The sequence below is a fragment of the Sphaerodactylus townsendi genome, linkage group LG08 (genome assembly GCF_021028975.2).
Source record: "Sphaerodactylus townsendi isolate TG3544 linkage group LG08, MPM_Stown_v2.3, whole genome shotgun sequence".
Lineage (NCBI taxonomy): Eukaryota > Metazoa > Chordata > Lepidosauria > Squamata > Sphaerodactylidae > Sphaerodactylus > Sphaerodactylus townsendi.
The window spans coordinates 15791853-15807939 of NC_059432.1; the positions used below are offsets into that span (position 1 = coordinate 15791853).

Sequence of the window (16087 nt, forward strand, 5' to 3'; positions counted from 1 at the left end):
AGCCTGGAGCTATCTAGATCAGGGTAGATAATGTAGTAGACGTGGAGAAATCCATTACTTCCCACCCTCAGCCCATGTGTTGGTGTCGTGTTTGCCGTGGCAAATACACCGATGGTGCAAATGTTATAAGCACCTATTGCCATATCTCTGTTGATGCAACAAGGATAAGCAACACAACTCCTGGCTCCTGAATGCACAGTTTGACAAACTGCCCTCCATTTCATTTTCAAGGTGAAAAAAATTATTCAGCTGTTGCGTCCTTCCCTTACTGTGCAGCGTGAGCGATGGGAGTACTCGACTCACGCCATTATTTAATTGTTAAAGAAAAACAAAACTCTTCACTGTCCTTTGTGTTTATCTTTTTATGGGAGTGTATACTCTCCTCTTCTGCATGGATAGGCAAGATTTATAGTTTACAAATGGGGCGGCTAGCAGAACAGCTGTCCTCATGCTGGGAGGATGTCTCCCCAGCTGAGAAATATGGGTGGGTATTCCACTAATGGTACTGGACGTGGGACTGGGAAGGACGTTACCCAAAGAATAAAAGAAGGTTTGCATGGCAGTGTAGAACAGCCAGATGAAAACCAGCTACCAATTAAGGATGTTGTTGGTTAAACTCTCACACGCTACATTACCGAAACAAGGAGCCAGTTCTACTGAACCTTTAAGCCAAGATGAAATTCTTCGAGTTAATGTTCTGTGAACAGACTCTTTCGGCCCTTCTAAAATACCCGTCAGGACTATTTGTACAGGAGACGCGAATGAAGTGTTAGTATTTTGCTCACATCTCTAGCGCTAGCCCAACTGAAACAGCAAATTAGTAGCATGCTGCTTATTAAAGAGAATACCGGCTCATTCATGCTCACCTACATAAACACCTCTCATGAGCAATATAATTAAAACCGCTAGCAGTTGTGGAATACACAATGCAGTGAGGGACTCTGAAGATGTATAATTCTCTAAAACGGAGGCTCCCGATGCCATGTCCATGGCGCCTGTTGGCACCTTTCCTGGTCCCACCAAGTATTTTCAGTAGGAGGGTAGGACCAGGTGGGGGTTTTGCCCAGCAGGACTTCTGATTGGTCGTTGGTGGTCTGATTGGCTGTGCAGATTTTCTAAGGTACTTCAGCAACGACTGCCACCACCGCACAAGAATGTATGCTGCACTACTCTGTGTGCATTTGTGTGTAATAAAATATTGTCAAACATGATCATTTAAAAGGCATCTTTTCAACAGACCCGCTGCCTGAAATGTTGAAGAGTTCCTATTAGAGTTACGCATAACCACATTCCCTGACATTTTGTGGTTGGCTCCACATCCAGAAGCGGCCATTTTGTATTTGGCTCCACCTCCTGAAGAGGCCACTTTGTGGTTGCGTCCACCACCCACTGTCAGGATTGCAAAAGTGCCCACATGCTTGAAAAGTTTGGGCACCCCTGTTCTAAAAGATGCTCCCCCCCCCCAATATGGAAGCACAACATTGGGGAAAGGAACTTTGCTCTTATCAACTGTTACGGCTTTTATGTCATGAAGAAGAAGAAGAGTTTGGATTTATATCCCCCCTTTCTCTCCTGTAGGAGACTCAAAGGGGCTTACAATCTCCTTGCCCTTCCCCCCTCACAACAAACACCCTGTGAGGCAGGTGGGGCTGAGAGAGTTCCGAGAAGCTGTGACTAGCCCAAGGTCACCCAGCTGGCGTGTGTGGGAGTGTACAGGCTAATCTGAATTCCCCAGATAAGCCTCCACAGCTCAGGCGGCAGAGCTGGGAATCAAACCCAGTTCCTCCAGATTAGATACACGAGCTCTTAACCTCCTACGTCACTAGTTTACTTTGAAGAATGTTTAGTGATGCTCACTCCCAAGTAAACATGCAAATAATTCTCATCTAACCTTGTCTGGTCTCAGGGACAACCACTTTGATCTGAATCAAATTACATATTGTACTTTGGAACTCTATTGCTCAGAAATACAAAATGAGCAGCAGTATAGGAAAATGGGTTGGTGTGTTTCAACAGGGATGGGGGGTATGGACTTTGAAAAGTTTTGAACTGCGGAAACACCCAACAAGTATATTTTTTCACGTCACTGCAACTAAGAGACAGGAGAATTAGCACCCGTGCAAATTTTGGTTTCTTCAGAATTGTGGAAAAAATGGGCTCCTGTGACCTCGAGGGAATGCAGGTTTATGCAGAAAGAGAACATTTAAATGGTATGGTTTAAACAGTTTAATGCATGCAACGATACTGTGAAAGAATAGAAAACTACAATGATATAAGCAACATGCACCACAACCTGAAAAATTGTAGAAAGCAATACTTTAAGGCAGTTCACAAATTAGCCTCTTAACAAAGTACCTCATTATGGAAGCCTCAATTCACCTGTAGCGGCCATTCAAACAGCCACTGCAAGCAGTGGTGGGATCCAAAAATTTTAGTAACAGGTTCCCATGGTGGTGGGATTCAAACTGCGGTGTAGTGCCAATGGGGCTGGGCGGGGCACGACGGGGGCATGGCCGGGCATTCCGGGGGCGGGGCATTCCTGGGTGGGGCTGTGGCAAGGACGCAGCCACTGCGCCGGTCCTTGGGCAGGAAACGAATGTACGCAGGCACAGGCTGCCACGCACGTCGGTGCACCTCCTGCTAGACTGCTTCAAGTTCTGTGCGCTACTGCTGAGAGGTGGGGTATAACTAAGGCAAAAATCACGTGGCAAAATCACCAATTAGTAACCCCCTCTCAGCACACACAAATAATTAGTAACCTACTCTCGGGAACCTATGAGAACCTGCTGGATCCCACCTCTGACTGCAAGTATTTGAAAGTCACCTGGTCATTCTCTTATCAAGGAAAAAGCTACTGCCACTCATTTACTATAAGCTGGAAGGAGAAACTCCAGTTGAGATGTACCATCCCAAGCAGAGTTATACCCTCCTTCTAATAAGAAGGGTTCTCTGGATGGTACTGACAATTACTGAAAAATAGTGTTAGGAACCTGTCCCCACCACATGTGCTCAGAGGCCTTGTTTTGTGCCGACATCTTTCTAGATGAGGCCCTTGAAATATCAAAACAAAACGCCTGGAAGAAATGAAAAGTTTAGGGATATTAGAACGATGGGTCAGAAATGGCATTGTTGGATCAGCTCTTTGAAAATGCATACCATTCGCAAGCACACATGGCAGCAACCAACAAGTTCATGCTACCCCAAGAGGGGGCAAACTGCCCAAGCATTTAACACATGGACACACTGTTCAATACTAACTTGGCAGCAGTATTGGCTATGACCTAGGGGGAAAGAAAGAGACAAAAAAAATGTCAGACCCGCAGATGTGACGAGTTTTGAAAAGCAGGAGGCTGGCACGTATTAACGGAGGCATTTCCAAATGCTTTTACAAACAGGGAAAAATAGGTGACCTTTCTGCCCATTTACACCTATGCGATTAAGAGGGAGAAAAATGCAGGGGTTATAGCTCATCCACTGTGACTTATGGAGGCATTGTGACATCTTCCTGGACAGCACTGTACACTTCAGGACATCTTGTTACAAGCGATCTGAAAGCAAGAACTAGATACAAGCTGCACACTCATCTGCACATAGGAGATGACTCAGGCGTGGCAGAGACCCATTCTTTCTGGGGTTAGCAGCCTCCAGGTAGGACTTGGAGTTCCCCCAAAATTATCACTGATCTCCAGTTTACAGAGATTAGAGGCTGTCCTGGAGGCAATGGCAGCTTTGGAGGTATGACTCCAAATAGTCTGATATCCCAGCTGAGAGCTTTCCCCGCTCCAGACTCCAGCCTTCTCGGACACTGCTCTCAACCCTGCAGGAATTTCCCAAGCTGTGTTTGGCAACTTTAATTCTTTCTCCAAAGCCCTTTCATCCCTCCTTCCTTTTCTTATAGCTAGTGGTTGTAGCCAGATGTCATGGTGCCTTGTGTGCTCGGGAACATTCACAACAAATACTGGCAAACATTGTCAAGCTAGATCTATATATTTACAACCTAACCTTTAGAGTTCTGTCACACTATACTGTAGAATCCAGGAGGAAAAAAGTTTATAGTCTCAGTTCTCAGGAATTCTCTTGTGGATTCTATGATTGAAAGTAAAAGGATGTCGATCTGGTACATAGTTGAAAGGGAGAAAAACAAAGATTGTGGAGTGTAGGTTTCTGAAACCTAACCTATGGAATAAAGAAGCAGGTAAAGGGAGCAGCAATGGAAAGGCAGTAGACATAGACAAGCCTTTATTGGCATACCAAATTACAATAAAACAATTGTCCATAAAAGACAGAAAAATACAACAAACATTCAGAGTCTTATCAATAGTGTAGTCCAAATGAACTCATCAAAAGTGCCATTCCCATACACCTCTCCACAGACCAGACTGAAGACCCACCAACAGAACCCAGGCATCACAACAACATACAGTATCAACACTCCACTATAAAACACAGAGTTTGTTGGGGTGGCGCCAAACACAGAACAAGGGAGAGTGGACAAGGAAATGGGCGAACAATTGATCTGACTCCAATAGGTTGCCACAGGCTTCAATTGTCACACCATCTGGCAATCGATAACAAAACTACGACATCTCTCTATGAATCACCCACAGGTTATTTGAATTTGGATGACCATGAACCCACAGGTTGCTGGCAGAGGTAGGCACTGTATACCAGTAAATAAGGCAGTAAATAAGGGGTTATATGCCTCTGCTACCTCTTCACTACACGTTGGTTTCTTCTGAATATGAAACAAAAAAGAGACTTGCTGCACCTTCAAAATGTGGCAAGAACCACAGAATTGGGAAATATTAAAAAGAGATTGTGCACATTCACAGAGGATGAATCCACCAATACGTTTTGGCCGCCATGTCTAAATAGAACCTCCGTGCACACAGGTGTGGGAGGGTCGGAGGGAGCGACTGCTGTTAATGACCAGCTTTTTGGCTTCCCGGAGGTATCCGGCTGGTCACTGTTGGAAACGATTTGTTAGACTAATCCCGCACGGTTTAATTCTACGCAGCTTGAAGATCAGAGTCTCTCAAATTCCACTTGTAACTTAATCCCTGGTTTCTGCCGTTGAGTCTAACCGAAGAGGGCACAGAGCCTGTGCTTCAGGAACAAATGAATGTTGTTATGGACTTCAATGGCTGGCTTTCACACATTACGGGGGTAGCAAATGGAACACTGCACTATTTACATTCACTAGGGAACAGCAACATATCCAAGCACTCTGATAAAACTACTGGTGTGGTACATGATTGAAAATATACGTTCATTCCATGGGGTTCATGAAAAGTGGGAAGTAGCCCTAACAAACAAAGTTGTTTTCAGCTGGCTGTCCCAAAATCTATTGGAAGGAGGGAGAAACAACACCCTAATGCAGTGATGGCGAACCTTTTCAAGACCGAGTGCCCAAATTGCAACCCAAAACTCACTTATTTATCGCAAAGTGCCAACACGGCAATTTAACCTGAATACTGAGGTTTTAGCTTAGAAAAAATGGTTGGCTCCGAGGCATGCATTACTCAGGAGTAAGCTTGGTGGTAGTCGGTGGCTTTGCTTTGAAGCAACCGTGCAACTCTTCCAACGGGTGAATCCTGACCATAGGAGGGTTTGCTCAGAAACAAGCCCCATTGCCAGCAACTGAGCTTACTCCCAGGTAAAGATCATGCTTTAGTTCTTCGCATGAAAATCAGTGGGGTTTAACAGCGCTTAACAGGGTTATCTACACTGCTTCCCCAAAACTAGGTCTTAGGTTTAATGCTAAATAAAGAGATACGAGCCAAAGAGATATTTCCCGTTCAGTTTTGAACTCTTGAAGACTCTGGCCATTTATACATTTGTGGTCTCCTTTCCTTCCTGCAAAGGGAGAGGAACACCCTGCGGCCCAGGCCAGTCTATATGTGGGGGGGGGGGCCCTCTGCGTGTGCCCACAGAGAGGGCTCTGAGTGCCACCTCTGGCACCCGTGCCATAGGTTCGCCACCACTGCCCTAATGTATAAAGGCAGGTTTTCTTATAATGACATGTTTATTGGGGGGGGGGGATTAAAAACTTTCCCTACCCCCAGTTTCATGCCCCTCCCCAGTTTCTCTAGCCCAAAATATTTGCCGACCCGCTTTTTAAACCCTACTTTAATCCAAATATATCTTCCTGATACAGAAACACACAGAGATATATTGGGAACACATTGTAACCAGTAAGCAGATCAGTGATTCTATATCCTTTTAAGGTATGTGCCGGACAGCTGGGCATCTGCTTACAGAGAAACAGAGTGTAATAGTATCATTTCCTGGATGCTGTTTGGCTGCTCTAATCCTCTAAGCTATGCCCATACACGTAAAACAGCATTTTAAAACACAGTATAAGCCTTTAGAAATATTTGCCCCTTGAACAAATTCCTGGGCAAACGCGAGTTTCACAGTATCTGATTGGGCTTTCAAAAGATACCAAAAACTGAACATGAACTCTTCACACACCTGCAGTCTTGGGCCCTTTCCCCACTTACCTTAAGCCCCGCGCTACTCGAGGAGAGTAGCGCGGGGTCTAACACTCCCACTGGGAGGCGGCGACAGCACAGCCACCCGGCGCTGCTGCTGTCGCGCCCCTCAGCGCGAGGCATTCCTGGCGCTCTTTCAAAGGGCGTCTTTTGATGATCCAGCGCAGAGCGCGGGGTCATGGGGACGCCCGGGCGCGCGCCAGGGATGCCGCGCGCTGGGAATTGCGCACAGCAACCCTCGGAAAAGGGTAAGTGGGGAAAGGGCCTTGAAAGTGGCCAGCTACAATGTCGTTGCTACAGATAAAACTAGATAAGGCATCAGGGGATCCATGAATGAATCTCCATGGCCCTTTCCGCACACCCAAAATCATGTGTTTTCAAACCACTTTCACAACTGTTTGCAAGTGGATTTTGCTATTCCGCACAGCTTCAAAGAGCACTGAAAGCAGTTTTGAAAGTGCGTTATTCTGCAAGTGCGGAATGAGCCCATGTTTTTTAAAGAGGGTGATTAACAGCTACAGGGAAGGTGAAAGGTTGAAACCCCTTGCCCCCGCTCGGATTACCCACAGCCATCCCGCAGCAGTGGCAGGGAGCGGTTTTTAAAAAATAAAAGAAAAGGACACTCAAATGTATTCAGACTGTTACTGCAGGAGACAGAAGGACTCTTCCCCCAAGCCATTTCCCTATGCAGATACAATGCCGATGGGGAATTCTTTCCCAGTTTTTGCTTTTCCAAGTCCACAGAAGCCCTGCAACCTGCCCATGGTTACTTGATTCTTGTGTGTTAGCTTCCCAAGGAATCTCCCTCCATACCCTGTTATAGGATCGACAAGTGCTTCGCTTGGTGGAAGCGGAGAGATCCCTGTGATATGGACAAATAGTTTGTGGCGCTTCCCCTCCTTGCGCAGGGCCCTTGGGCGATGGAACCTTCCCTCCCTCCCTGTCTTGGGGGTTGTCCTCCCCAGAGATGTTCTTTTCCAATTGGCCCGAGGGGCCAAGAAACAATTTAGCCCACAGGGAGCCTGGTGTTGAAGGCTGCCCCCTCTGGCTTCTCCAGCTGTCTCTTCCCTAAACCCCCCCTGCGTGTCAGGCCCCGCCCCGCCGCAGTTGCCTCACTAATGGCCAGAGTTGGCTAGACAGCTGACGTGCCACACCCAGTTGCCTCACTGGACGAGCGACTGCTGCCTGATGGGAGGTGGCCCTGGCACACCCTCCCAACGCAACCTCCTCACGAGCTGTCTGGCCCTTCCACCACTCCACACCCCTCCCACCTCACCCTGCTGCAGTGGCAGCTCCTGAGCTTCCCTTTGCTCTCCCTTAAATCCCCTTCCCAGACTCAAAACCCTCCCCCTGCCCAGCTGCAGCGCGTCCATGCCGAGCCGATCAGGCGCAGCTGCGCTCCGGGCGTGGCCAGAGCTACGGAGCTTCGTTTCTTCGAAGCATCCTCGTGTCGAAACTTCGATGTGTTGCCGCGCCGGTCCCGAGGAACCCCCCTGCCCAGCCGACCTCCGGATCGCCGGCTTCAGTCCGGGCACGGGGACGGCTACTATCGCTCCGCCCGCGCCTGGACACAGTTTATGCCTGACACTGAGTTTTTCAGGTGGTTTGGGAAAACAGGGCCCCACCAAGGAGATATGGAATTAGCAGAAGCTCACAAATACAGATAAAGGTAAAATAGAAACCAGTAGTTGTTATAGAAACCTTTTACGCAAGGTGTTTTTGACTTAAGTTTTACCAAATGTGGGAATGGGCAAGGTGTGGTAAAAGGTGGGATGAGATGACCAGGTCTGTACGTCTTCTTGACTCAAACCAATGGTCAGAAGACAAGGAGCGATGTTTGTAAGAGGGTATAATTTATGTTACGAAAGCAACAGCCCCTTGAACCTCCTCCCTGTTGCTAACAGAGGAAAGTTCCCTCTTCTGCGCAGAATTGAAAGAAAACAATAAATCTCTGAACACTGAAGAAGCTTTTGGTTATTTTTGTAACCTGTCAGAGCTTTTGCTCTGTGGACAGGGCCTTTGCCCTTGTGCCTATCACCTGTTTGGTGTTTAACAATGCTTATGACTTCATTCACTGCATCTTCAAATACTGATGACAAAACACAAGCCAGTTCTGTAAGATATAAGTGTTCCCCAAAAAGGACAAGAGCTTGAATCCTTATCAGTACCCCTTTCATGCTCTGTACGTCTAATTGGAGCAAATTTTCAAATGGAAATAACCATGGTATTCAACATTTTCATTTGCTTCCAAAAATATACCAAATGCCTTGATCTATTTGTAAATTGAGCAGAATTTAACAACCATGAAAATAGCTCCGCTTCTGAAAGTGAGGCCCTGTTAGATGCTGAGTGCCAGCAACGTCTGCAATTTGACAAAATGCAGAGAGCCCCCTTGGAGAAAATTCCCATCAGATTTGGGTTTTTTGCCAACAAGCATCAAGTGTGTACGCTCGGAAGAGCTGTACTTCGTGCCTCCGCACGTGAACATCATTCAAGAGGCAGGACAGATGTATGGTTTCACACTACTCTTCTACTTCTTCCTCTATAACAGGGCCGTCCTAAACCAAGGTTGTTTTCCCACTTACCATCTGCTGCGCGCTACTCTCGCTAAGTAGCGCGGGGTCCCACGGCACTCCCCACTACAGGGGCGGCAACAACGCAGCTACCTCGACGCTGCCGCTCTCGCGCCCCCTCAGTGCGCATCATTCCTGGTGCTCCTCAAAACGGCGCCTTTTGATGACCCCGCGCAGAGCGCTCCCGGGGTCGTGGGGAAGCCCGGGAGCGCACCAGAAATGACGCGCGCTGAGAGTAGCGCACAGCAAAGGGTGGTGGAGGTAAGTGGGGAAACGACCCAAGTTGCGCTCTTCTGAGTAATTTCAATAGAAAAATACAGTTTGGGTTTATGGTGACACTTGAAGCTTAGCCACTTACTCTGTACGTATAAATACACCTTTCACAGAAGTCAACGAGAAACCAGTCCACACACTATACCACAGGATAGCTCTAGCTCCCAGCCTACTTATTTGCTTGTTTTGTATCAGGCTAAAAGTGATTCATTTACCTAGATTTGTAGCAAGAGAATGTTAAAACTGTGGGAAGGGAGGAGTGACAAGAAATAGCAAAAACACAGATGATGTCAAATTCTTCACATTTGGAAAGTAGCATCAGTTTACAGCATTTTTTTTGCTTAGGGTCTGCAACCTGCGGCTCTCCAGATGTCCATGGACTACAAATCCCACCAGCCCCTGCCAGCATGGCCAATTGGCTATGCTGGCAGGGGCTGATGGGAATTGTAGTCCATGAACATCTGGAGAGCCGCAGGTTGCAGACCCCTGGGCCTTAGATAAAGAATCCCGAATATGAAGCAGGTTCTGATGCAACATCAGTTTTCAACCGTGAAGTTCTGCAGAGATTCTAATTGTCATCTAAGTATGAAGAGCACCATTAACTGGAAATTCAGATATAGAGAGAATTATTTTAGCTGTTTATATCTGCTCAAGAGCTAGCCTAGCCAATGCAGTCTCCAGACGGAAACAGTCAATTGCTCTTCGCTTTACTCTTTCTAAAATGGGCAGCAGGTGCTCCCTGAATAACTTCCGTAGGGGTTCATTTCCAGACTCCTCACCTGCTTTGTGCTTCCTCAAAGGGTCAAACTAAACACAGTGCTGAGCATTCATGAACGGTATCCGCAGAAGTGTGATGTATTCTGGAAAGGCCAATATGGATTGGGGTTGTGGACTGAGGATTCGGTGCTGGGGAAAGGTTTTTAAAAATTCTCTCAGCCTACAGCAGGGAGCTCTGCAGCAATTCTTTCCCAATAAATTATGGGGTGGGGGGAGGGAATCAATCATGGATCCCCAACATGTTTGGTTTGGTCCTAAGACATATGTTTGAACCTCCAAGAAACCCTCTGCTTCTATACTTCTCAGTAACATGTTTGAATTCTAGAGACCATTAGTTGTCCTATTAGCAGTTTGGAGTTAAAAAAACCTGCTCAGTAATTCAAAACACAACATTTCAAGTTTGGAAATAAAAATTCAGAATAGACAGAGGCCCCTTCCGCACGGTCCATAAACGGCGCCCTGGGGACGGCAAAAACGCCTTCCCCAGGGAGCCGTTCGCACAGGCGGCACTGCCAAAACACAGCAGCGCCGACCTGGCTCCCCTCCCCCTCCCCCAGGGTGGCGTCAGGCCGCCTCAAAAAACCTCCCTCCTGGAGGGAGGTTTTTGGAACAACAGCGCATTCCCGGCAGCACGGTGCGAACGGCACTGCTGGGAATGCGCTGTTTTCCCCATCCCTCTCCCACTCACCTCGTCGCCTCATCACTCTACTGGACTGCTGAGACCCTCCCTCACTGTCCTCTGACCCCTGGAGGTCGGAGGACAGCGAGCGGGCACACTGGGGGCCGCTCACACGCTCCTGTGCGAATAGCCCCCATCCCTCCACCGGCAGAATTTCTGCCGGTGCAGGGGCGCCCTGCTGGCCTGTGCGAAAAGGGCCAGAGGTAGTAATAGGAACAGGCCTAGACGTTCCTTTCCCCTCAGCTATGTTATAAGCAAATGAATTGAGTGTTTGGGGGTAAATGGTGATACCCTTTTAGTTCAGGGATGTAGCAGACAGTAATCCTGGGACCTGGATAGCCTCAATCAGATTTCAAAAGGGGATTCCCAAACGAGATCTAAATTAGGATTCTGTCAGGTCTAGAATCCTCTATTTCTGTGGGGTTTCACAGGACCTCCTCTGTCAGAGAAAGGGGATGAAGTTTGATGTCAGTTATAGAGATACAGTCTAACTTTCTTTGTGAAATATGTACCCTTTTATGTACACAATCTCTATGAATCAGATCTAAATCATTCTATGTATTTGGGAACCTCAGATCAGTTAATACTATGATCAGTGGCAGAGTTATAAGGGGGCCGGGGGTGCGCCGTGCAGCGGGTGTGCATTGGTGGGGGTGGAAAATTGCCCCCACCCCCTTCCCCCTAACTCCACCTCACCAGGTCTTGCCCTGCCCCACCCCACCAGCCTGGCCTATTTTCAGCTGGCAAAAGGTAAGTGGGGGAACGAGGCGGGGCTATGGGGGTGGTGCCCTGGCACCATTTTGCCATGGGCACCATTTTCTCCCCCTACGCCCCTGAATATGAGCCAAGAAGTGTCCATGTATCTTACAAAAAGATGCTAGTGAGGGATAGCCAAACACACTTATAGAAGATATAACCCCAGAAATACCTGTTCCAAAGTATGAACAAAGTCAATCTACTCAACAGTCCAGGAATACACAACTTATCACAGAATCCTACTCATTCCACCCGGATTTCCATTTAAAGTTGTTAGAAACTCCCTGTAGTGGAAGTCCATTGTGACCAATAAGGAACATGAGTTTAACTTCTCCACACTGGAAAAAAAACATGATGATAAGTGCATCTCCTATAAAACATCAAATTATTTTATGTTATCGATCATGAACAGCCAAGGGAACATCAACAAATGTCTGTAAATAACACTGTAAAGTGTTATAATTAAAAAGATAGTTACATCAGGGAGGAGTGACTTCTACAGTCTATATTTCAGCAAAATTACTGGACCATGGTGGCCAGCCTTCAGAATCATTCTCTCTTTACCAGATGTTTGAGACAATCAAAACTGAACACCTACAGTCATCATGCCAAGCACGCATGTTTCTCCATGGCATCTCTCTAGCCACTGTTGATCTAGATCAGTGGTTCTCAACCTTCCTAATGCTGCAACCCTTTAATACAGTTCCTCATGTTGTGGTGACCCCCAACCCTAACATTTATCCATTTTACAGATGGAGAACACTGGCCCTTTCCCCACTTACCTTAAGCCCCGCACTACTCTCCTCAAGTAGCACGGGGTCCAGCTGCACTCCCCACTTCAGGGGCGGCGAGAACGCAGCCGCCCTGACGCTGCCTCTCTCGTGCCCCCTCAGTAATTCCTGGCGCCTTTTGAAATGGCGCCTTTTGATGACCCCGCGCTCTGGGGAAGCCGGGGGGGGGGGGCGCGCCAGGAATTGCGCGCGCTGGGAATTGCGTGCAGCAACCCTTGGACAAAGGTAAGTGGGGAAAGAGCCACTGATGCAGAGAGTCTAAAGCAGGGGTCTTCAAACTATGACCCTCCAGATGTTCATAGACTACAATTCCCATGAGCCCTATCACTTGGCCATGCTGGCAGGGGCTGATGGGAATTGTAGTCCATGAACATCTGGAGGGCCATAGTTTGAAGACCCCTGGTCTAAAGCGACCCCTGTGAAAGGGTCGTTCGACCCCCAGGTTGAGAACCACTGATCAATTCTAGATGGACTCCTAGTCTGATCCAGCAAGGCAAATTCTTACATTCTAAAAATGAGGGGGGGGGGATATACTTTTGCTTCTCTGAAGTCTTTTGTGGATTAAAAAAAATCATCAGTGAATTACGCATAAAACAGGTTTAATACATTTACATACCCTCTAGAAAGTCCACCTTCCGAAGCCCTTCGCCCAAGACTTAATCTATGTATCTCAGCCATTTCCCTTAGAGTATCTGCTGAGTACAGGCCAATGGGGTTGTTATATTGCCTTGCAGGGCTCAGCTGGTGTGTAGGGCTATTGCCATCTGGGATCAATGAGCTTGTTTTTGAAACTAGGTTGCTTTTGGGTAGCGAGGGGCCAGAAGTCACAGACTGTGAAGACCTGGAAGATCTAACAGTGGTGGTCTTTAATAGAGAAGAACTGTGCGACAGGCTGGTCTCCTGTTTGCTGCAGTAGCCTGAAAATGCTCCGTTGCTGGCTAAAATGCTAGTCATGGACGCACGCGATGTGCTGCTGAGAGGGTTGAAGCTCTTTCGGTTGCCACCGACTTCCAGAACAGCATCCTGTAGAAGCCCCCATGCAGGCCAGAGAAAAGAAAGACAAAAGAAAGAACAATCACAGAACACATGCAAAAAGAGAAGAGCTCCAGCTTTGGCATTCGACACATCCATAAAGTTGCCAACCTTGGATTTAAAAAGCCACGACCGAGCCATGACCTCTTTGGCTGAAGCCAAAGTATGTGAAGCTAGAACAGAATCCAGCTGGCCCGGAACAGAGTTTCAGACAGCAATAGCTGGTTATCTGAATGGAACATCATTTACTGGCGAACCAGCGAAATCTTGACAGGTTGGCAACCCTATACATCCAATATTTGCCAGAAAACAGGTAAGTACTTCCAAAGCCTAGCATTAGTCAAGCAAAAGTATCAACACTGTCTCTTTGCAAATCAGCAAGTTCCGGTAGATGCATATCAAGAAACCTTCTTGTTCAAACAGAGGCCGGTATTAGTGGCTTGATGCATGTTTTGATGGTCAAACAATCACGAGTTCATGCTCATGAAATGAACTGTAGAGGGTTTTTAAAGAAACGGCAGCCAACTGTATCCCCATTGCATGTTACAATAAATGCATATACAGCCTGCATGAACGTGCATCCATCCATTGTTTGCAAACCATCATTCACTTAAAAAAATAGAAGTAGGGACCTGTACCTGTGTCAATGTGAGATTTAAATGGAAGATTTAAATCCAGCTGTACACACATTGAATATAAAGTTTTGGTATTGTTTAAAGTTTTGGTATTGACCTTCAAAGCCATTCGCGGCCTTGGCCCTGCTTATCTGAGGGACCGTCTCTCCCTATACCGCCCTTCTAGGCCCCTCCGCTCTTCGGAGGCGGACCTACTGGTGATCCCTGGCCCCAAGACGATCCGGCTGGCCTCTACAAGGGCCAGGGCTTTTACGGCTCTGGCCCCTACCTGGTGGAACAGGCTTCCAGGTGAGATCAGGGCCCAGCGGGACTTAGAAAGTTTCCGCAGGGCCTGTAAAACGGACCTGTTCCGCCAGGTGTTTGGCCAGCCGGGATGATGTCAACTCCGCCATAAGAACATCTGGCCTCCCGTGGGTACATAAAGGGGGAAGGAGGGGCTGAAGCCATCTGTAGTTTTAGTATTTTATATATTATTTTATTGTAAATTATGTATTTGATGGTTTAAATTGTTTTAGTGTTGATGGACACCGCCCTGAGCCTTCGGGGAGGGCGGTATATAAATATAAATAATAAATAAATAAATAAATAATGCAAGAATTAGTCAGTGCATATACAAAGAAAAATCATACACACAAGCATGCTGGTGCTACCCATAGCTATGTGCAATGGCCTGCTTGTGACCATGGATCGATGCTTATTGGAGGGATGCATGCACTGGCTCCTGATTGGAGAAGTTACTTTTTCAACATTCTCAGTCACAGCATAGGAACCACTGGGCATAGACTCTGTGCTCATGAGTTGGCGATCACCGAGGTGTGGGGGGGGGGGCAACATGCTGACCCCTGGTTCCCTTCTTCAAAAACCGATTTCTGTGTGCATAATGTTGCATGAGCACACCCATTTTGTGTGCATTCAGTGTACCATGTGGGCAGTGTTACTATATGTTCAATAAGCTATTGCATATGCAAGGGTTAATATTTCTCCAAGCACGCACCCTTTCCGCCCGTATGATTAGTCTTAAAAATAAGGACTGCTAACATGCTACTAAAGGCTGTGCAACACCATTAGCGAAAAAGGTTGCAAAGAAGATTCTATTAATAGATCCTTTTTTTGGTACATGTTCACAGGCTGCGTTTGAACTACTGGACCACGCGCAGCAGAGAGATATTTGCTCCTTGTTGATAATTCTGTGCTTGTCATGCCAACTCTTTTTTCCCTTGTCAAATAGAAGGAAATTGGGCTGCTCTTAGATGTCCTTTCTCCTGCTGATTTCCTGCCAATTTAGTCAAAAAGGCAGAATAAAAGACCGGAACGCCTGGCAGAGTCCACTCAAAACCAGAGGCTCCAGGCAAGACTGAAATCTAAACAGGAAGTAGGAAGTATAACAACAACAGCAACTTTTATTACAGTCCGAAGACACATTTACAGAAGAGTTAAATAGGAATAAAATGAATAAAGACTATAAAGTTGTTTCCATACAGTACAAAATTAAAATAAACAATATAAAACATTACATTAATAAGCTAAAACTATAATTTCGTATCTTCATTAGCAGATCTAATTCTTAATGCTTCAGATAGGAATTTTGCCACAGCTAGGGTAGGCTGACCAGCCATCCCGCTTTTGGCGGGACCGGCCCGCCTTTGGACAATTTGTCCTGCGTCCCACCTGTTCTACAAATTGTCCCGATTGTGGGGAGGCTGCTGCACTGCCTTGGGGGTGCAAGGCCAGTCTGCATGGCAACCTCCCGTCAGCCGACGCGGGAGGGCTAGTAGCCTTCCTGGGGCTTGCCGTTTGCGGCTCTGTCACAAAGGCTGACAAGCGGCCGAGGAAAGCCCCAGAAGCCTGTGCGCTCCTGCGGCCGCCTCCCCGTCCCGGATCACAAAGGTGACCATCTGGTCACCTTAAGCTAGGGTTAATTTAAAAACTGTATCCTCCAAGAGATATTTTACCAAGAGCAGTTCAGAACATACAGATCTGTCATTAATCCAAGGCAAAATCAATTTCTCACGAGGCAGAATATACCATGGACATTTAAGCAAGATGTATAACACGGTTTCAATATCGACATCAATAC

General features: G+C 47.0%; 1 protein-coding gene across 1 annotated transcript in view; it reads right to left on the reverse strand.

Moving 5' to 3' along the window:
- LDB3 (LIM domain binding 3) overlaps positions 1-16087 on the reverse strand; it is a 237885-nt gene that overhangs the window by 79783 nt on the left and 142015 nt on the right. The window contains exon 5 of the mRNA XM_048506860.1: positions 3259-3281. Within this exon, the coding sequence (XP_048362817.1) occupies positions 3259-3281 (23 nt within the window). The remainder of the gene's footprint in view (positions 1-3258; positions 3282-16087) is intronic.